The 22936-nt window shown below is 37.9% G+C and overlaps 1 protein-coding gene across 1 annotated transcript; it reads right to left on the bottom strand.

The window, feature by feature from the left end:
- Positions 1-1463: 1463 nt before the first annotated feature.
- LOC306846822 (polypeptide N-acetylgalactosaminyltransferase 12-like) lies at positions 1464-17641 on the bottom strand. Its single transcript, XM_079380450.1, has 10 exons — positions 16985-17641; positions 15795-15964; positions 14165-14354; positions 13826-14011; positions 11459-11576; positions 10099-10275; positions 7991-8122; positions 7006-7119; positions 5858-6013; positions 1464-4715 (listed from the first exon to the last, which is right to left on the bottom strand). The coding sequence occupies exons 1-10, from the start codon at positions 17341-17343 to the stop codon at positions 4578-4580; spliced, it is 1740 nt and encodes a 579-aa protein (XP_079236576.1). The 5' UTR covers positions 17344-17641; the 3' UTR covers positions 1464-4577.
- Positions 17642-22936: the final 5295 nt, after the last annotated feature.

Here is a 22936-nt window from a genome sequence, read left to right as displayed (position 1 = left end):
ACCACACATTCTATATGAAGCACTGCAAATGGCATAACTATAATAAAATATATTGCTTCTATATACAATCAACATCTTTAAATCAATAGTTTTACATTTATTCATTTTTATTTTGATTATGCCATCCGTAGTTCTTCATGGGATTGTAGCTCTTTCCCTCATTAAAATACAGTCTTATACCTTCATCAATTTTTTGCTTCAAATCAAAGTTCGTTATATTGTGATAGTCACCTTGTAGATGGTTGGTTTGGTTTTAAAATATAATAGAAATAGAATATAAGTCAGAATAGAATATATCTGTCAATACATTCGTCCCTTTTAGCATTTGAATGGTTGATATTTCACACCAGAAATTTTGAAAAAGGTTTGCATGCTGTGTTTAGCTTCATTGCCTGAAACAGTGTTGAAAATTAATGCCACGTGACTTTACAACGCAAATGCATCGGGGTTTTTTGGAATGATCCACCCTAACCTCACTAAAAACCTGAAGTAACGAGAATAGGGTGAAATCAGCTGTTCACAGGCTGTGCAGTCATTTTTTTGACAACACGAGCCAGTCGAACAGACAGTGTAGAGAACGATAGCGTATATCTGTCAGTGTCTCTCTCGTCTTGCTTTGCCAAATCAAGCTTATTTTCATCTCTGAAAAGAGAAGCTCGGCATACAGAGAGACCTTGTCATGCAACACATGGGATGTAGGCGAGCAAGCTGCCTTCATATCCAAAATCCCAAACGCATCACAAGGAGGTGAGAGCCGTTTTCACCACAGAGATCATTTCAATATTTAATGCCCTGTTCTAAAGCTAAAAGGTGACGTGGTCGTAATCCCATTTGCCGATGACTACAGTGCACCGGCTCTGACGCCGCTGCCGAAGAGAAAGAAGTTGTACGGATGCAGCGAGACGAAAATAAGGTTCTCCACAGTGATTCATGCAGAAGGCACATCTAACACCTCTCTGGCAGTGATCTGACGGCTTCCAGAGCTTCATTCCATGACCCTGTTTTCCTAAAGCCTGCCGGAGTGTTCCAAACTAATCCCATCCTGCACCCGGAGAGCGAGGCAGATGACACCATACAAAAGAAGCCCACAAACAGTATGAAATATCAAACAGACGCACATCATGAATGAGTAATTGAGAATGACTGCGGGGCAGAGCGCATAGTGAGGAGCATCTTGGCATGAGCGCTTTCTCATACTCAGCTGCACATCTTCAAGCCAATCAGATAGGCTGCCAATGACACCTCCATCGTCTCGCTGCGACTCTAACATGGATGGAAAGGACAAACATGCATTCGGAGGGTGAACGAGATTTGAGCTTTATAAATGGGAAAAGTTTGCGATTTATTATTTTCCACAGTAACACCCCAGTGATGTGGCAAAGATGGGAGTGTGTAATACGGCGGAAAAAAAGATTGCCAGGGGTTGTCAGCTGTTGGTAAAGAAAGACGGGCACACACTGGGATGTTATTCAACGGCTTTAATGTGTAAAAAGTCAAACATGAAATCAATTATAAGTTAAAGGAACTTTTTAGATCTAGAAAAAATGTCATTACAATTTAAAGGTGCACTCGATAAATTTTTTCGCACAAAGAAATAAAAAAAAAGGAAAAAACTAGTATGCTCAGTTGCTCACATGAGATGAAGACTGCAATCATATCAGTAACCTATTAAAAGCAGTTTTATTTTACATGGAGTGGGTTGGCTAATGTTAAATACTAGCCTACTAACCTTATTTCAGATAAGAAATAAATTAATTGTTGCTGATTGCAAATTATGTAAAATGGTGTAGCATAACACATAAAATACAGAGTGCATCTTTAAGTTAAATATTAGACATTATTAACCAAAATGAATACATTTTTAAAAAAGAATACCTTCATTTGTGATGTTAAGGTCACTTACATAACAGTATAAAGTTACCTGAATTTTCTTCCACCATTGATACCATTTCAAAACATTGTTTCAACATTCTACCATCAGTAAAATTAAACGTAAAAAAAATACAATTAAAAATCATTCATTATTCCAAGAAAAGTGCATATTAACTACTGCTGTAACCAGCCCAACAACTCATTTTTCTGCATGTGTGAAGATCAAAATGCAAAGATCAAAATGCATATAGAGAATGTATCATTCTTTGTGTTTGATATTTCCAGTATAAAATGACCATATAGCCACAGTGGTCTAAATAGGACTTAAGGCCATCCATACAGAATATCCTATTTTTTTGAACACTTCAAGAAAACCCATTGTCAATTCTGTGGCTTTGCCAGACAGGAAAAGCCCTATCATCGCAAACATAATGGGTTCTCATAATTTTATCATCACATAATCAATCTCTCAATTGTCTTATCTATGGAGGCCCTGGAAACATCTGTCCAGTATTGAGCTCATGTCACATGCTCTCACATCAGTAAACCAATTCTCCCCATGACAATGTTCAATTGGCCCATCACCTTATAGATCAATACTAAAAATATATGTTCCACAAACCAAACAATAAAACTCCCCTTTCACTTATAGTTTAGGAATAAAATGTCCTTCTTTGAACGTGTAAGGCACTTAAAACATTTGAAATGTCTTTTAAAATAAAGTCTTCATTTACTCACCTTTAAGTCTTTGTTTTGTTTGGAACACGAAAAGAGATATTTATAGAAGCTGCTCTTTTCCATAGAATGAAAGTGAATTGTTGGTTTTCACCCAATAACAACTTATAAAACTATATTTCTATATAGAATATAGCTCATGACTTTTATGGACTACTTTTGTATTTTTAAAGTGCCTTTTTTTGGAAATTAGCAGCATAAACATTCAAATTGTCTTTATTTTTTGTGTTTCAAAGAAGAAAGTCTTGGAACAACATAAGGGTGAGTAAATAATGACAGAACTTCCTACTACTTCCTATTTTCAACAGTCCATCAATTTGAAGGACACCAGCAATTCCTGAAGTAATAAATAACTGAGAAAGCTAAGTTAATCAAATAAATTCATTATAAAAGGACTTACAGAAATAATCATTCAGCATAGGAACCAGACCCACAGATGGTCAGAATTTAAAGAGGTTTATATCCACATACTCCAAACTAACTAACCCACACTGTTTCTCTACAACTTTAGGGAAATATGAAGCAAAAAATAAATAAAAATCACGGCAATTTGGCCACTACAGTCTAGTATTTGCTGTGGCATCTGGCTCTGTTTCATCCCATAATCTATTCTCTACAGCAGGTAAATGACTAGAGGTAGGCTGTCATACGCTTTCAGATGTAAGTAATAATCACTGTACATTTTTAACTGTATAAAAAGTGTAACCCAGCATCTCAATCACTGCACAGTGGGCAACTGTAGTTACACACATGTAATAAGAGCTGATGTTATAACAGAGGACGAAGCAGGACATGGAATAAAATGGAGAATTTGGCACCATCTCGTGGTTGGAAAGACAACGTCAGCAGCGCCATCTCCAGCCCTGCTGCTTATGAGCCTAACCTCAATACTCAGCCAAAAATACACACACAACCAGGCTGCCAAAGGGCTCTAAGTGCAAGCGAGATCTGACTTACATCAGTTACCAGAATACAGAGGACTTAAAAATGCTAGTCACTAGTAGTTAAATATGTCAAGCATTTGAATGAATAAAAAGCTACTTTCCAGAATAGCAGGAGAAGATGAGACACCAGCAGATGGAGCTGGCAGCCCTGACTGATTAAAATAGCTCAAATTACCATCTTGTAAAATGGTAATGATTGCCAATTGCGACAGAGAGACCCAGAGGTTATGATGAGCGCTTAAATACAGTGTTTATATCTTGCAGAGAATTGGAGGTGTTTAACTAATGACATCTATGTGCAGGCCAACCTGGAAGTCTAATTCACCAGGGTTTCCCTCAGGAACTTCCTGTGGGCTTTAAGAATGGCAGTTGTGGATTTATGATTAAAATAAGGTCTGTGGTTTGGAGACTTTCACATTCCATTATACAACATGCACAACTGTTTAAATATTTGGAGCTGGTAAGAAATGTTTATATTCTAAATATGATGAATGATGTTTAAAATATGTTTTTCAGGATTCAAAAGAACAGAATCTATTTGAAATAGAAATCTCGTGTAACATTATAAATGTCTTAACTGGCAATTATGATCAATTTAATGCTTCCTTGCTCAGTAAAAATATTATTTTATTTAAAAATAAAATCTTACTGACTTCAAATTTTTGAACAGCAGATTATGTTATAGCGCACATACATTATTTTACTAAAAATCCAAAACTCACACTCATTGCACGAAAATGGAAATTCTTCTCAGGGTTTTCGGATTAAAAACTGAACAACTCCATTATGAATGATGAATTTTAATACACTATCCAAAAATGTTAAAATCTAATATGTTATATCATTAAAACATACTATATTTTCTTTAATTTATCTGTACTGTGCACATCATGCAACAGGAAGGCACTGTCAATCCTTAATCCTTAAGGAAATGGAATGCTCAATAAGATGGTATGAAGTCAGAGCAGCTGTTATGAAATGCCCTTTGAACTGTAGTGCAGGTGAAGGGTGTAGAGAGAACCTTTGCTATGTTCTCTCCTCAAACAACCACTTCTGGGAGGCTGAATCGGAGCAGGGCCGGAGAGCGGGGCCAGGGATCCCAGTGTCAGTCCGAGCTACTGCCTCAATGCACTTCTGTGTCTGAACATGGTAGAGAGAGCCGTCCTGCCAATGAAAAGATTATGAGAAGTGTTACACATCCAAGTTTAATACTTAAGGGCAGGGGTTTGTTCAAATACTATATGAATTGAACAGGAAGGTCAGTCAAGGAAGCCTCCTCCCTACTCTAATACGCCACAGAATCACGCTGACGTCACGCTGCTCTTCAGGTGCTCGCTGTACCGACAAAGAGTTCACACTAAGGCTTGCTTCTGAAATTTCACCGCAAGCCACACTGAAACCTCTTGCGATGCCGTGTGACTTTCTCAAGTAACGCTTTAATGTGACATTTTCTTGGACCTTCGTTTGCTTCCAAGAACACTTGATGTGCTGCAAAGCTGCATGTTAGTGTGTACAATTCTTGTCCTAACTAAATGTGAACCATATGATGATGCTCGACCTGTCAATTAAAAGCTAAACTGTAATTATAATCTGATAACATTTTACAATTCAAATGCTAATGTCTGTTAATAATTTAATCAAATGCCACAAAAATGTCTTAAAAATGATCATGTGCAGGCACTTTTTAGCAAATACTGTTCAGTTTGGGGTCAGTAAGATTTTATGAAGTGTTTTTGTCTCTTATGCTGCATTTATTAGATCAGCAATGTAGTAAAAACAGTAATACTGTGAAACATATATATATATTGTTTAATCTATTTTAATATACTTCAAAATATAATTTATTCATGTGATGGCAAAGCGGAATTTTCAGCAGTCATTACTCCAGTCTTCAGTGTCTTCGGAAATCATTTTAATATGCTGATTTGCTGCTCAAGAAACATTTATTATTATGATCAATGTTGAAACCAGTTGTGCTCCTTAATATTTTTGTGGAAACCGTGACGCATATTTTAGGGTTCTTCAATGAATACGAAATTCAAAAGAACTGCATTTATTTCAAATAGAAATCATTTGTACCATTATAAATCTCTTTACTGTTACTTTTGATCAATTTAATGTGCCCTTGCTGAATAAAGCTATTCATTTCTTTCAACAAAAATCTTATCAACCCCAAACCTTTGAACAGTGGTGTGTATATGATTATTTGAGATTAATTACTGCAATTCATTTGAACAAAATTCTATTTGCGTACAATCATACATCTGCATACAATCAGTCTGTACTGACATGATTAGTGATCTCACCTCTCTGAATAGAAACTTCTGGTCTTCAGGCACAGCTTCCTTGGGTTTACTGCAGTGATGCATAGTAAGGAATGTGGAGACAGGATCAGCCACGACGCAGCCTGCAGGATCCCTCGTATTATAACGGATCTCTTGGAGTGTGGAGTACTCAAAGAACTGTCCCAAAAAGAGAAAGGAAGATATATAAACACAAGAAGCTCAATACATCACATTAAATATTACGGTACTCTCATTATAGCGACGTTTTGTGAGCACAAAAGGACCATTGTCTATTGTGAAGAATAATGTAGTGATAAATGGAAATAACGCACAAATTCCTAATGCAAAGATTGGATTTCCCCGTAAAATTTCACTACGCATTACTTGACCTTCATATAATGTCTAAAATATTAATTCACATAATTTGAGATGGATTCTTTTATTGCAAAAAAGTGAACCACAAATAATTTCACTATTTCCAAAAGACATAACACATTTAATACGCAACATTGCTATAATTGCTGATAAATTCTAACATTCTGTGAGTCTTTTGTATAGGGTCTCAGACACATCATCCTTCAGCAAGTCACATGATTCTGTGATATTAGTTGGTAGCATTTCATTCCGTAAAATGACAGATTATGTCATAATCGTATATCAGCTATAATTCAAAAAAGTTGCCTGATCTCAACCAGTACACATTTCTGAAGGTCTGTTATAACCTTTTATAGAAATACTTTCTTAAATTACAACATAAGCAAGTCTTAAACAGGACTGACCCACATGTACAAAACCAGATTGAAACAGAAGAGCATTTCTCTTGTATTCACAGAGAGAATCCATTAGAAGAGTGCTGTTGTGTTGTACATATGGCTGATATCGTGCGCTGATGAGTCTCCAGGGCTCATCTGCCTCCCCAAAGAGAGGGAGGAGACGAATAAAGTCACGCCGCTGTGCCAGGCGGCTTGAGTCGCTTTAAAAACAAGCGTGCTGTGGAGTACACAACACACTATTTACTGTGCCGTATTAGGATGCAGTCTTAATAATACATTAGAGTGTGAGACACACTTAGATGTATATTCCTTACAATCTCTGTGTATTGTGCGTCACTGAACACTAATTGGAGCAGTGTGGCTGTCTGTCGTTACAGCTGAGAAAATTAAAGTTACCTGGTTTTGTCCCATGCCATGACAAGGGTAAAGAATGATCCGGTGACCGACCATATTATGATCATCAGGTGGGTTGTAGTCAAAGCAGTAGTTGGCCATTCCTTTATTCTTCAGCTACAATTGAAAAGAGATGAAGAAACATTCAAACAATAGGGTCCAAAAGTCTATTTTTACTTATTTAAAGGGATAGTTCACTCCAAAATGAAAACGGTCATCATATACTCACCCTCATGTTGTTCCAAAATCTTAAGAAATTCTGATGCTTCAATGTTTACAATATGTTACTAAAAGCAATCTGTTAAATTAAATAGGTTCATCATATCTTAAGGTTTTTTATGGTTTTGAAATGACACGAGGGTGATGAAATGATGACAGAATTTTCACTTTAGGGTAAACTAACCCTTTAATAAAAATGTTTAATCAGAAATTATATTATCAGCATAATATGAATAAAAAGTTTTAAAGAAAATTAGGTTACTCTTTATTTTAAGGTGTCCTTGTTACAGTGTACAATACATTTAAGTACTGAGTAATACCAGTTAACTACATGTACTTACTATATGGTTAGGGTTAGGATGAGAGTTTGGCTTAGTGTTACTTGCATGTAATTATGCATAATTTATTGTAGTAAGTACATGTAACATGTAATAGAGACACCTTAAAATAAAGTGTTACCGAAAATTATATGGACATTAATATTTATTTTTCATTTTAAATCATAATATGTTTGTTCTGAATTTCTAAAAATCCGAAAACATTATTTATATCAACCTTTAAACAGATTTTATCTACACTATGCCACTCACTTGCAGTGCAGCTTTGTTGACTACAAAGGAACTGACCTCATTTCATCATGTCACGCTATGCAGTGTAAACTCTGAACCAAACCAACCTGCTAACTGCTGTGGGAACTAGCATTTTAACTTCTTCATCTCTGCTGCTACAAAGTTGTGCCTATAAATATAAGAAGTTTGTCTCTCCTCACCATGCCAAACATTCCAGGCCTGTCCTCTGGGACTTGAATGTCAGGGTAGATGTTCTCCAAGAACCACTTAAAATCTTTACAGCCAAGACGCATTCGGAGTTTCCGTCTGTCTGTCACATCACCATATGCCTCCTGAAACAAGCGTTAAAAAATGATGGATCCTTTTGTAGATATTTTATTACATTCAGTTTTTGTTTTTTTTATTACTCACAATAAGTGTTGGTAAAATAGGGTATAAGTTAATAATTGTTCTAAAATAGCACAATGTATTGAGATACATTAACATACATTAAATATTATACATACAGTATACATTATAAAAAAATCTAAAAGATATGTAAACCCAGGTATAAATACATAAATACATTTCCTATTTGTTTTGATGCAGTTTGAGGTTTATATTTATGCACATTTATTATGTATGCACAAATAGCTTATTATTTGCACATTTTTAAAAGAGAATATTTATTTTTATAATCTGCAACTTTTAAAATTTTATCATTTTTCAGAGGCATGTAAACACAACAGCAGCAGCTTTTATGTCACCAACATGCTGAATCGTAGAGTGACAGCAGTTGGGTTTTAACACTGGTCTATGACAGCTGTGGTTCTGCAAAGAAATTTGAGTTCAATTTTTTCATACTACAGGCCAAATTTTCTTTATAAACAACCATGCATTCTAAAATGGAACTTTACATATACATCATTTACACAGGCACAGTTGGCTGCTTCAATCATCTGCATTCAGAGTTTATATTTTTGATAAATTTTTGTGTCTGATGTGACAGACAAATATTTGGCCCCAATATGAATAGAAAGGAATGTGAATTCCCTGTAGGAATCCATCAACAATAAACAATAATAATTCCTGCCTTAGTAAACACTGCATGAACAGATTGTTTACAATACTCTCTCTTCATACTAAATCAACTGTTTTCACAAAAAACCAAACATCTAATCAGATTTTGTCATCTTGTTTTATAAGCATTCTGGTACAATTACCCTACAGCAGTACACCGCAAATTGTTACATGCTGCAACATCCTGTCGCAAAATAATGCTGTAAGCCCATCTCAACAAACAAGACTGATAAAGGCCAAGTTCCTGTGTATGTTTGTGGCTGTGGTATCTCTTCATAACCGCCCATCAGACAAGAATTACTAGTGAGTGATGGTCCACACTTATGAGGAACATCTGTTGGAGGTAAAGCTCTGGCGAAGAGTTTCATCAGATCTGCAGTAAGATGAATGACAAGAAGTGCACTTCTAATTAACCAGCTTGATAGAGAATCATCAATAACGTACAGCCATGCTGTGAATGCCAGTCGGGTGGCACAACATCCCACCCATTGATGATCGGTCTGTGATCAGGCTTCAGTCTCAACAAAGTCCTGAGGCGGCACGGACCGTCCAGCTACACGCTCAATCAAGCGGCTGTCAAATGAAGCTTTCTGATCATCGAGATCCATCGCAGAGCCTCGTTTTAGAGTCTGTGGCACAATCGACATTGATTTTGGCCATAAATAAAATATGCCGTGAGACTCAGAGGGTGAAAGAGAGAACGATCCTCTTACGAATTTGCGTGGAAGCAGAGTATGAAGGTTGTCAAACCTGATCCACGTTGGCAAGGCCAGTGTTTGCCTGTGGTTTATACCAAAAGAGAGAGAGAGCCTTATCTGCTGGCATCACATCAGATAGATTTCAAGTTGGCGGTGCCAACCTGGCAGCATCTCCAAGGTTCAGAGAGAAAAGAGTTACCCGATCTGTCACCAAGAGCACCTCTCTCTTTAACTACAGGGCTCAGTTGGGAGTCGCCACAAGGGCGGCTAAATGACAAACATGGCTGAAAGAGGTGCCACTTCTCACTGTATTAATTTCACACCAAGCACAGAGAGGACCTGAGGTGTTTCAGCTCACCTGCTAAATGTCATTCATTTAGGACATATCAGCAGATTCTGTGAAAGTGGGTGAGGATATATCTAGATTCGTGCAAAGAAAATGTGCGTCTTTCACAATGTAAGATAGACAGTGTGATAAACGTATTTTTTAAAAACAAGCAGACAAGCACACAAAGGCAGAGTTATGCAACAGACCGCATAAGTAGGCGTACCAGACGAGCATGTGGGCTGCGATGGTAATACACTTCTTTGTATTCGTCCATCCAGACTTCTGCCGCCCGCACGCTGTTGGCCAAGGCCTTGTTTCTTGAGTATGGCGCTTTCTTCGGAAAGACGTGGCCCACGTGAGAGCAAGGATGGATTTCCAGACTCCCTCCACACTGCCAGATCTGAAAAACACCAAGTCAGGAAATAGATTAGCCATCCGTAATAATACATAGGCAGCTTTTAGAATTAGGCAGCTCAAATGCTGCCTCCCAAGGTTTTCAAACATTTTAATTTGGACCCCCGAATATGATAATTCCCCAGGTGTATATTTTCTTGTACAGACCCATTTATACTGTGTGAGAAAAAATATTCTGTGATATTATAATTCAAATTAAATAATTACATAAATGGCTTTTGTTTTGTAATTATACTAAAGCTAAAGCAAATTATTCTTAAAATATAATCAGGAAAATATTTATTTGTTTAAATTTTTCTGTGTATCTTTTTCTCCCAATTATTATAGATAGATAAAATGCTGAAGAGAAACATTTTCCATTTTTAATTAAATTAAAATGTATTTGAATAGCACTTAAATAATAAGTATAAATATTGCACCAAAGCAGCTATACAGAAAAAATTCCATAATATTGTCAGTAATCAAGCTAAATGTCAGTGCTGAGAAAAAAAGAAAAAAAAAACTCTCTATATAAAAAGATTTTTCACTATATGCAGATTTGGATTCAATTTTTAATGTTAAAAACTATGAAGCATCATGATTAATTCAACTAGAACATTAAACAGTAATAATATCAAATTTAGTTACTGTGCTGAATTATTACAATTTACATATTAAATAGTAACTTTTTTTAACTGATATCTTAAATTAACATGCTAACTTTCACAGTTGTAAAATCGCACATAGTTCCTGCCCATAGACAGATTCTGATAATAAATAAGTTGGCCTGTCATATTGCATTGACAGAGCAGCTGTCTGGTCTTTGTGGCTTTACTTGCTGAAATCTGATTAAAACGCAGCTCCTGGCATTCAAGGCACTCAAAACACAAGCGAACCATTGCTGTCTTTGTAACAGTGCTGGAAACCTTCAGGGGATGAGCTGAGTAATCAGAGGAATAATGAGTAAGTAAATGCTGCATAAACATTGAAGGTCGCTTTAGTCATCATGGTAGCTGGCAGACACTTAATAAAGGCGCTGACTGACCTCTTAACCTTGTATGACTCATCATACAGTTTTCAAACTAAGATTGTGACCATCTGCCCAAAGGCTTTCTCCCCTCAGGAAACCAAAACTTGGAGAGAAACGAGAGGAACATTTTTTACAGAAAAGTTCAACAAAATCCACTTACTCTGAATGAGATCTCCAGGTTCTCTCCACCCCACACCTCCATTCCTGTGTCATATGTGCCCAGGTAATGGAAATACTTCTTACTGACTGCAAACAAACCCCCAGCCATTGTAGGAGACCTGGATCAAAGCGACAGACAGGAATATTTCTGTGTTTCTAACTTACAGTAACTTCCAGGAAAAGCATAAAGTAGGGTGACCATACATGTCTGTTTTTCCCAGACATGTAAAATGGCTTTGTTTTGGCCTTATACATTATATGTACACATATTTGCATTGCTATGACCGTTATCTAGATCCCACCTTCTTGCACACGATTGGTCAATGATGTACAATGCCTGCACACTATTGGTCAAACTACTTTTCAGTCATTAGCCTTAGCAAGTGTCACAATCTCTAACTGGAGTGTCCACCACGAGCTCCGCTAAAGGGCACCTCATCCACTCACCCTGGACTACATTTCCCATAATCCTCTGCCTGGACACATCATCAATTGCAATCACATGTCTCTCATCAGATCTCATCATCAGTTGACAGCTGTCTCACATTAGAAGGACTTTAAAAGTAGCACTCACACTCTCTGACTCCGCTTGTGATTGAATGTTAGCCTGTATGTTTTCTAGTTTCTGTGTTCCTACCCGGGTGCCTTGCCTCACCTCGGACTGTTTACCTCCCCATATCTTCTGGGGGGTGTTCCAGAAAGCAGGATATGTGACATACCCAGGTATGTTTAAGGGTAAGTAAGTGGATAACCTCAACTTTCGGTTCCAAAAACATAGGTAACTTTCAGGGTATGTAACCATAGCAACTTGCTCTCTTAGATAACCTGCTAGGTTCTGTTTAGGGTTAGCTTACTTCAGAGCTATCAGCGCATGTGTGCGTGACTTACTAAGGAGACTCCAGTAGGCGTGACAGATAGCGCACAATATTATATATTATTACAATAAGTTTTATATGTATATTAGTTGTATATGTAAATTATAAAGCACTAATATAAATAAAATATATAAGGTAATCTATAATAATATGGTTATTATATTTGTGTTGGCATAATAGTTTTCTGCCTAAATTATAAAACACTTATGACAAGGTAATGTTTATTTTATGTTTGTTATATTATCATCTCACACATCATGGATCTGCATTTTCTATAATGTATTTCCATAATAAAAATACATATCTGATACGACTTATTATATAACTAGCATCAAACAATACAATTCTTATTTTCAAGGATTAAACGTAAAAGAGAAATTATTGCACAACCACCCACTAGGTGGCGATATGCACTAAGTGTGCAAATGGCCTTTGAACAGAAGCAGTATGGCGCACTGTTTGTTAGCGTCCGTTTCCATAGTGACTCGTCGATTCATCGCTCTATTGAGGATGTCTTGCGTGTTAACCAGGAACATACTCTGTGTTGAATGAACTTGCTCCTGGGCTGGTTTTTGAAACCAACATACCTCTAGTAAGCAAGGTTTGGGTTGATCAACTGAGAGTTCAGGGTTTAGCAGATGGTAAGTTAACCCTGCTTTCTGGAACACCCCCCTGATTGGCTTCATCACCATGTCTCCTCTCTACCAGAGGTGTGTGGTGGGCGTTCTGGCGCACTCTGGCTGCCGTCACATCATCCAGGTGGATGCTGCACACTGGTGGTGGATGAGGAGATCCACCCCCCTCTCACAATGTAAAGCGCTTTGAGTGCTTAGAAAAGCGCTATATAAATGTAAGGAATTAATTATTACCTGGTTTCCTAATTGTTTGCTGCCTGCCCTGACCATTGACTGTTCTGTGGATTACTCCTTTGCCTGAACCTGGGCTGTTTCTGTTTGCTGGTGTTTTGACCCTGCCTGTTTTGTCCACGCTCTTTCAATAAAGCCTGCAAATTGGATCCCCACTCCTCATCACGACGCCTCCCTCGTTATAGCAATTATGAAAACAGTTTAAAGTCGAAAATCTGACATTTTAGGCAATTCTCATCCAGGACATGTCTGGCAAAATAGGGACCTACATAAATGCATGGTTTACTGTTGTTTTATCGCGTTTATTAGCATGAACATATTTCATTTGGAGGAAAAACATTAAAATATGGTCACCTAAATGGTTGTGTTTCCTGAAGTATGTCCATAAAGATCACAAACTTATACTATAAAATGGTCTGCTCTGCGGAGTGCTTTTGAGCTCTTTGTATGTGTTGAAAGCATTCTCATGATTCAGTAAATGCTCAATCTACTGACATGCTACCCAAATCTCAGACTGAACATGTCAGTGTCATGCTGCATTGTTGTTAAACTGGAATGAGACAAAGAATTGAATTTCCCTTAGTATTACAAGTTGTTTTCCATTTGGTGCATCCATGAAACACAGACCTGATGACATCAGTGGGAGAACTTCTGCGTTTCTGTTCATGTTCTGGGACAGTGTGCCACGTGAACACCAATCGCCAATCAAATCCTCCGATCTGAGGTTCTCCAGGGTTGCCCAGGAACTGGAAGGTGTTCCAGTCGATAACATCAATCACTGGACACACCACAGCCGAAGGCTCATCTTTTATTCTACAGGATTTAGAGATATTAGGGGAGATGAATATTAATTTAAAAAAAAAAGGATGCACATTTTGTAATCCAAAAAAAAGGAGCAAATTTATATACAAACTTATGAAAATAATGCATGTTTTAGGTTGGTAGAGGGTAGTTTATCAGTCTTACCTCTGGAGTAAAGGCTCCAACCAGCCTTCATGACACTCACAGTGGCAATCGAGGAAGGTCAGCACTTCTCCTGTGGCAATGGACGCCCCCAGGAGCCGTGCTCGCACCAAACCCTCTCTCTTCCTTGCACGGATCAGACGCACCTTTTTGAGATTGGCGATGTAGTTCTCTAGAGGTTCTTTTAAATGATCTGTGGGTCAAATTCATGAGAAGTGCTCAGTAACCGCTGCAGGCCTAGAGGGAACAAGAACTTGGGGCAGAAATAAAGTGCTAATTGGCTTTTGTATTAAGGAACAACTTGCTGTTTCACCACAGGGTGGAGCTGAGACTGTTATTGCTGGGGTATTTCATTGATAAGAATCTGTTTTCAAATCTTGATTAATAGTTGTATAAATTATCTTTGTGATCAGGGATGTGTTTACAGATAAATACAGAAAAAAGTAAACTTGTGAAATATTGCAACTTCTAATATTGGTTTCCTGTTTTAATATACTTTAAAATACAATTTATTTCTGTGACAGCGCTGAATTTTTATCTTCAGTGTTACATGATCCTTCAGAAATCATTCTAATATGCTGATTTATTATCGGTGTTGAAATTGTTGTACTGCTTAATATATTTTTGGAACCAGTGATACTTTATTTTTTTATTCTTTGAATAAAAAGTTAAAAATCACTTATTCAAAATATAAATCTTTCATAAGTTTTTACAATCACTTTTTATCCATTTTAGCACATCCTTGCTGAATAAAAGTATTAATTTATTTTAAAAGAGAGAGGAAAAAATTTACTGACCGTGACCCCAAACTTTTGAATAGTATTGTATATTGTAACACAATTTTCTATTTTGAATAAACACTGTTCTTAACTTATTTTACTTTTTTTTTTATTATTTTTTTTTTTTATTATTATTATTTATCAAAGAATCCTGAAAAAAGTATGACCGGTCCCAAAAAAAATATTGAGCAGCACAACTGTTTCCAACATTGATTATAAAACAGTATATTAGAATGATTTCTGAAGGATCATGTGACACTGAAGACTGGAGTAATGATGCTGAAAATTCAGCTTTGCATCAGAGAAATAAATTCTATTTTAAAGTATATTAAAATAGAAAACGTTTATTTTAAATTACAATATTTCACAATTCTATATATGTGTGTGTGTGTAATGTTTAAAAAAGAATCTATTTTCATCTGTTGGTCATTGTTTAGTTAGAAATTAGCAAACATTTGACTAAGGAAACATACAACAGTATAGTATTTTTTATTTATTTATTTTTTCTGAAGAAAATGGGAGTGATGTTTGTACATTCAAAACTTTATGGTAACAATGTTAGCTATAGTTATGATGGTTATATTTATTTGCTAAAGTGGTTGTTAGAGTTGTGGGTGGTTCCTAGGTGTCTCAAACCAAAATTGCACCAAGCTTAACCTAATATGATTGTTACATATGGCCTTAATGTTTTAATGCATATGATCTTTTTCTCCTCGCTTTATTTAGATTTTCTGGACATAAACAGTTTGTATCATAATGACAGATTAGCTATACCTCTAGTATGTTAATACATATGATCTTAGGATAAGCATGCGCTCAAAGTTAGCATGAGAAGTTTTCATTCAAACTGATACCTCGGTCACTGTAGTCATCCACCAGTATGATTTCAGTCAGCAGCAGGTCCGGCGAGGTTTCCAGGACACTGTGCACTGTCCGCAGTAGTGTGGACCAGGCTTCATTGTAAAAGGCTATAACTACTGATGTCGACGGCAGGCTCAGGTAGTCATATTTCAGGTTTCTACATCTGAATAGACAGATCTTGTTAGATAATGAATTGCTTGCTATATCGTCACACTGCATTCTAGTTTACAGTGGCATTACTCTAATTAAATATGCGCAGTGTCTATGCAGGAATCTTTTATCTTTTTACCCAAGAGGCAACTACAAATTTGGCAATTAGGGACACGTGCAACCAAAACGCATCACAAAACCTGGCACAATATCAAATCAAAATCAAACTAAACTTTAAAAAAATGCACTAAAGTGCTGTAAAGTTAAAAAAAAGAGAGATATCACATACAATAAATAAAAATATTAATTGCAACTTAAAAATACATAAATGAAATTAACATCATGGGATGTTCTCTAATGGTCGTTATATAATAAACAAACATGATGCAAACAATAAAAACAACACATTTAAAAACTAGTAAAATTGAAGAAAACCGCTAATAGTAAAATAGTTAGGTAATATTTGGCTTGGTGTTTTACATTTATTATTTATTTTAACCTATCAGAATAAAACCAATTGCAAATCTTTCTCTAGGTAATTATGACAATCCACACCCTTTGGATATGGGACGTGCCATCTGTTTATTGCTTGACATTTTTAGTTAATGTGTCCACAAAGGAAATTTTAAAATTTCAGCATTTTCTTGAGATAACCAATTAAACTAACACATCCTTGGGATTTTAGATAAGTTTTTGATTTTATTATTATTTACGAGTAAGACCAACTGCAACCTGCAAAGAACGTTTTCCTTCTCCTTTGTTACTTTGTAGACGGCCCCTATCGTTAATCTCGCATAAGCAAGACACTGGGGTAAGATAGGGACTGTTTACCAAACATTTACAACTTCTATGCTTTGCAATAAATCGGGGCGGGTTAAAACTAACAAACTATAATGTATATCCTGTTCTACGTTCTGATGCTATTCAAACAAACCCATTAACACCATTATACCAAACAGTTAATCTGTTAGAGCTGGATCTCTGACAAATATCAAACAAACTTCGATCATTCCTGTGCAACATGGGCACTTACAGTGGATTCCATCTTTCAGGCAGCCTGCGGTGTAATGATATCCTATCACTCACATAAGTGTTTATCTGATGTTTTTTGATGCTCTCCTCCTCCTCTCGCTTCTCTTCTTCAGTCAGGTCCAGTTTAACAGCTCTACCCATCTCTCCCAAAGCATTTATGTCTAGAGGAGGCTTCTCGTAGACCGGTTTCTTCAGAAATTCCTCGTCCACACTTTTGTGCTCCTCGACTGTAACTTCTCTTCGACTCGCCAGTCCGACATCACTGTGTGTGTTCCTATGAAATACTAAATATCCCACTACAAACGCCCCGATAATGTACAGAATGAGTTTGGGCCGACTCCGTCTGCCACATATTGCCATAATGTGTCCTTCTAGTCCGCCCTGGTTTCCTGAAACTGTTTGTCATCCAAAAATCAATCTCATGAAAAGTTAGAAAAAATTGTCAAGGTAAGAGGATCTCGTTTTCAAAGTGCCAGATTTCATTTTAAGGTTGACTACAGTGAAGAGGAAACTATCCACGCAAACCGAAAGTTGGTCATTTAATCTTTCCGGTTGAAACCAACTGTTGAGATGTGATCGACATGAACTGCGAGCAGAGCCGGTTGCAGACGGAGGAGGAGTTGAAAGCACATCCGTTAATGCTTCCAATAAACGCAATAAACTCTTTGCTGATCGGATACAATAGTCTGTTGCAATCGGGGAGGAGTTGAGAAGAGGCATAAAGTTGAACTGAACACTTTCTGCTTCCGTATATCTACAGAAAACTACGGAAGGTATATGAAAGTCAAATAAATTCATTCACAGATGCCAAATAAAACGAGGAAAGCTACATATCAACTTACTTTTTTGCTAGTAAATGTCAATTCAACTCGGATTTACTGCGATCAATTCAGATTGTGGGGGAAAAAGACGTATATTTGTCAATCACTATTTAAATTATTGTAAATTAAAAGCGTACGAGCTGGTGCTCCGTCATTTTCTATTGTATTGTGATCAGGTCTAATATTTAACTGTAATCATAATAAACAGAAATAAAAATTGTGCATCCAGAATGCTGTTTGAGTTACAAAAATATACATCCACATAGCCTATATGCACAGTGTTACTTTGGAAATGTAATAGGTTACAGATTACAAGTTACCCTATTTCAAATGTAATGAGTAGTGTAACTTTTCAATTACTTTAATGTAATGTAACTGATTACATTGGATTACTTTTTGATTACTTTTCTAATGTCATTTTTAAAACGTGAACCAGGCAAGGTTAGCCTTACAGCAGTACTCAACACTGTCAGACTTTCAAAATCCTTCATCACTAGCATTAAAACTATAATAATTTAATTTGAAAGCACAGCACCCACAAAATCAGACTGACTTTGAGATCATTCTGAGGTTAAATACAGATTTAAAACCATAACAAGAAATAGTTTAATAGCTATGATACGGTTTATGAAATCAAATCTTTGCATAGTTATGACAGGAAACACTGGCATCTAACAGTAGCTTAGAAAAAAACAAGTTAATCTTAAAAAATAAAGCAAATGAATCCAAATAGGAGTTATTGAATAAGCATGTGTCCTATTCTGTGTCCTAAACTACTGAAACAATGGCGTCTCATATTTTAGAGCAGTCACTGCAATTTATGAAAAAAATCTATTAAATCTGTGTGTGTGTGTGTGAATACAATTTAGATGTAGCCCCCCTTTGTAACTCTTAACATTTTCACAAGTAACTGTAATTTAATTACATTTTTTTTTCTCAGTAACTGTAACTGATTACAATTACATTTATTTTGTAATTAAATTACATAATTCCGTTACATGTAACTAGTTACTCCCCAACACTGCCTATGCATAACCTAAAAAATATGCATTTTACATCAACCTCCAATCAACTGGTAGGCCTATCACAGTCCATAAACAAGACCATTGCATCAGTTGTTTTAATAATCTTGTGAAAAACCTGAAAATAGCGGATGAAATTTGAGATCAAAATTATTAAATCGTTTACTCTTTGACGACATGGTCATTGAAGGTGTTTCTTTGACTCTAACCACAATTAGATGGGTTTTAATGCTTTCACTTTTGCTTTCACAGAAAAACACTCTTTTTTTTCTTTATGATACTGTTTGTTATAAAATGTTTTATCTCTGATGTTAGTGCCCTCAGTAGTAACCCCTGGAAGAAAGAAATTACAGGTTTGTATTTATTTAAATTATAGAAGTTGTAGTAGTTTCAGCGAACACACAAATATATATTTTTTTTAAATGCATTTGCCCCAAAATTTACTGGTTTTGAGCCACAGCCATACAGTGGCACGTCCTGCAGGTCTGAGCACTGAGCAGGGCTGTAGATTGATGTAGAGAGGGATTTGAGTCATCAGATTAGCAGGCTTGTTTGTCAGATAAGGCCAGCAGAACTGGAAGAGGCATAAAGAAAGAAATCCAGGTCAAATCACAGGGAGTCTTAGGGGTCACACACTGTGACAGAGCACTAATCCAAATCCATTTAGTGCATGTCCGCTTTATAAACACCATTATGCCAAGATATATGAGCCTGTGAAAGTTCATATACATTGTTATATGTGAAAATCATTGTTAATATGTAAAATCATGTATGATTTAAATAATGACTCATTCACATTTCACAACCAGCCTAACTTTTTAATAGTTCACCTTGACAATTTAGAGCAACACACTTCTTTTGCACTATTTGAAGTGTTTATATAGATAGATAGATAGATAGATAGATAGATATACATATATACATATATAGAATTGTGAATGTATAAAATATAGTTCTGTAAAGCCAATATTTGTTGTGTACACCACTTCAGTTGTGTAGATGTACTACTATCACATGATTCAGCAATACTGTATACCAGGGTTCCTCAAATCTTACCCTGGAGGTCCAATCTGCTGCAGAGTTTAGCTCCAACCCTGATCAAACTCGCCTACCTGTAATTTTCTAATGATCTTGAAGACTCTGATTAGCATGCTCAGGTGTGTTTGATTAGGGTTAGAGCGAAACTCTGCAGGAATGGTCCAGATTTCAGGATCCCTGCTGTATACTGTATATTTGTTCATTCATGTAGACATCACTTTTCTCACAATTTCTGCCATATTACACTATTTTGTTTCTTTTAAATGGATTTGAACTTGTTTGCATTAAATTATTGAAAGTTTTATTAAAATAAAATTGAATCCATCTAACACAAGCGACATGCAAGTGATTATAACCAGTGTTCATTGTACTGGAAATTAAATTAACTTTTTTATTTTTTATTATTGTTTTTATGAAATGAAGCATGAAATATTTGTGTGTCTCTGGAGCATAATTTGGGCCTGGAAGAGTTTATAATCATGATACAATTATACATTTTCTATAGTGACCTGATGGATATTATCTAAATAAATAATACTAAATTACCCTAAATAAATAAATAAATAAATAAATAAAAAGAAAATACTGTAGTAGCAATGAATGAATGAAAACAGGATCTCTATTTTAAATTAAAAGTGGAGTGCTGTATTAAGGTAAATATCATACATATTTACTTTTGACATTTGGATACATTCTGCTGAACCAGAGGAACTGGTTTCAAGTAAGAATGTAAGTTTAGTTCCCTTCCAGGAACTCGAGCTGCGTCGAAACGCTAGGGGGAATGTCTTCAGCGTGACCGTGCTCTGAATCACATGTGTAATCTGTCCAATGGAAGGGCAAGACGTCACGGGCGGGTGACTTAATCAGCCAGGAAGCATAAAAGCATGTGCTGTGTAACCGGCGTTTGCTTTTTGTCATTCAGCAACTGCTACTCTGTGTGTGTGTGTGTGTGTGTGTGTGTGTCTGTCGATCTGTGTTGTGAGTCTTATTTGGTGTTGTTTGTCCCTCACAATCACTTGAAATAAGCTCCACAATGTGTGCAAGCACTTGGGCGAGAGCAGATCACATTACAAGCTATGTTCCTCCCTGCAACTGTTATATCACTGCTCGGGATACACACAGTCCGTGTGTGGTCTGCTTGAGGACTGCGCATGCTTGCTCTCTTTGAGGAGTGAGCTTTCACTAGCGTCCTCGCGGTGCCGGCCGAGAAAGAAAAATAATAAAATGAGGAGCGGCGGCTGCACTCACGGGAATCGCACATGGATGAGGTGGAGGGAATGAAGACGGGCGAGCCCCTATCTTCTTCCTTTCCCATCAGATCCAGCGCCCGCTCTCTGGAATCGGAAGTCCGCCCCGCGGTTTCTTCCCCCCCAGAGAAAGGGCTCGACGCTCTGCCTGTCTTCCTCCGAGGAGCTGGACATGAAGGACATCGATGAGGTTTGTAAAGCTGCAGTGTTTGCACAAACATATTATGAATGAGAACGATGAGCGGTCAGCTCTTTTAAAAAGAAGAAAAAAAGGGGGCTGATTGTGCTTGTCCCCGCCGTACATCTCGCGGTCCCGTCACTGCTGAGGCACGGCGGCGAGTGAGATCGTGGGGCTCACAACATGGATCTGGCGGACGGGTTGGAGGCGGGTTCACCCTATCTCCTCCTGCATTCCCCAGATCTAGCGCTCTCGCTCGTGGAAGCCCGCGGTGCGGTTCTTCCCCCTTTGAGTGAGAGCTAGCTGTTGCAGCGCGCGTTGCTGAGAATGATGCATTGCGTCATTCTCATTCATATCAGAAGTGATGCCCCGGGTGGAACAGAAGCTCGCAAGCTATCTGTCCCCTGGCGCGGCGTCGTCTCTGAAGGCTCACGGCTGCAGGTCAGGCTGGTGCGTGTCTGCACACCATGGCGGTGTTACAGGCGTACCAAGCCGACGTACCTGCTTGGAGAGCTAGATGAGGCAGAGGAGCTCAAATCTAGATTAAAAGAAAAGCTGATCTATGAGCTCTGTATAAACGCTGGCTGTGGTTGACCCTATCTGACATGGAGAAGATGGGGTCTTCCTCATGGTGGCAAGCGCTCTGGGTCGGGGACCTCTAAGACTAAGCCGGATCTGCGGACCGTACTTCAGTCTAAGAGGTCCTCGGCCAAGAAGCCCTGACGAGCGTGGCCCAGGGCTTACGAGGGCAGGCCCCTCTGGGGAAGAGCGGGTTACACCTCATTATACGGTGTCCGTCTCCCCCCCCAGTGCCCTCGGGAGACCAGTCTGCCAACCCTGCCAGAGTTCCAGGGCGCAGCTGGCTCCAGCGAGCGCTTCTCTCAGTTATTTCCGCCCCGAAGTGTAGGGGAGCTGAGAAGCTCTCCACCCCTGCGGGGGTCTCTAGAGCTGCTGGTTTGGCCATCTCCTGCCGGTCCTCCACTTCAGGGCACCGAGCTACCAGCTCCGAGTACACCAGAGGCCAGTCTCGAGAGACTGGTCCCCTTAGTAGACCATCTGGCAGCATGGAAACTACTGCCAAATGTGTCTCAGTGGGTCATGCACACTGTAGAGAAAGGCTATCGTATTCAGTTCGGCTCTCCGCCGCCGCCTTTCAACGGGGTGATTCCCACTCTGGTGGGCCCCAAGCAGGCTCTGGTCATGGAACAAGTAGTAGACACTCTCTTGACTGAAGGAGGCCATCGAGGTGGTCCCTCCTCACGAAAGAGAGTCCGGGTTCTACAGCCGGTACTTCATTGTTCCAAAGAAGGATGGAGGGTCGTGTTCCGTTTTAGACCTGTGTCAGTTGAACCGCTCAGTCATGAGACTGAAGTTCAGGATGCTTACACTCAAACAGGTCGTGTTTCAGGTCAAGTCCGAGGACTGGTTTGTCACGATAGATTTAAAAGATGCATACTTCCACGTCTCCATCCTTCCCACTCACAGGAAGTCCCTGAGGTTTGCTTTTGGGGGCAAAGTTTACCAATATCGGGTTCTTCCCTTTTGGCCTTGCACTCTCACCCCACACTTTTACATCAACGATTGGTTGATTCTAGCTCAATCGGAGCAGCTGGCGATTCGACATCGAGGTGTCATTCTCACACAAAG

Source organism: Barbus barbus, assembly GCF_936440315.1.
Source record: "Barbus barbus genome assembly, chromosome: 27".
Lineage (NCBI taxonomy): Eukaryota > Metazoa > Chordata > Actinopteri > Cypriniformes > Cyprinidae > Barbus > Barbus barbus.
The sequence above is the reverse complement of the archived record's forward strand: the minus strand, read 5'-3'. Positions and strand labels throughout refer to the sequence as shown.

Coding starts and splice junctions, on each gene's coding strand:
- LOC306846822 (XM_079380450.1), bottom strand. CDS start 17,343: ATGGCAATATGTGGCAGACGGAGTCGGCCCAAACTCATTCTGTACATT. Junction 14,012..14,164: donor TTGGAGCCTTTACTCCAGAG/GTAAGACTGATA, acceptor TAAATCCTGTAG/AATAAAAGATGAGCCTTCGG. Junction 10,276..11,458: donor ACCTGGAGATCTCATTCAGA/GTAAGTGGATTT, acceptor GGTGTTTTTCAG/ATCTGGCAGTGTGGAGGGAG.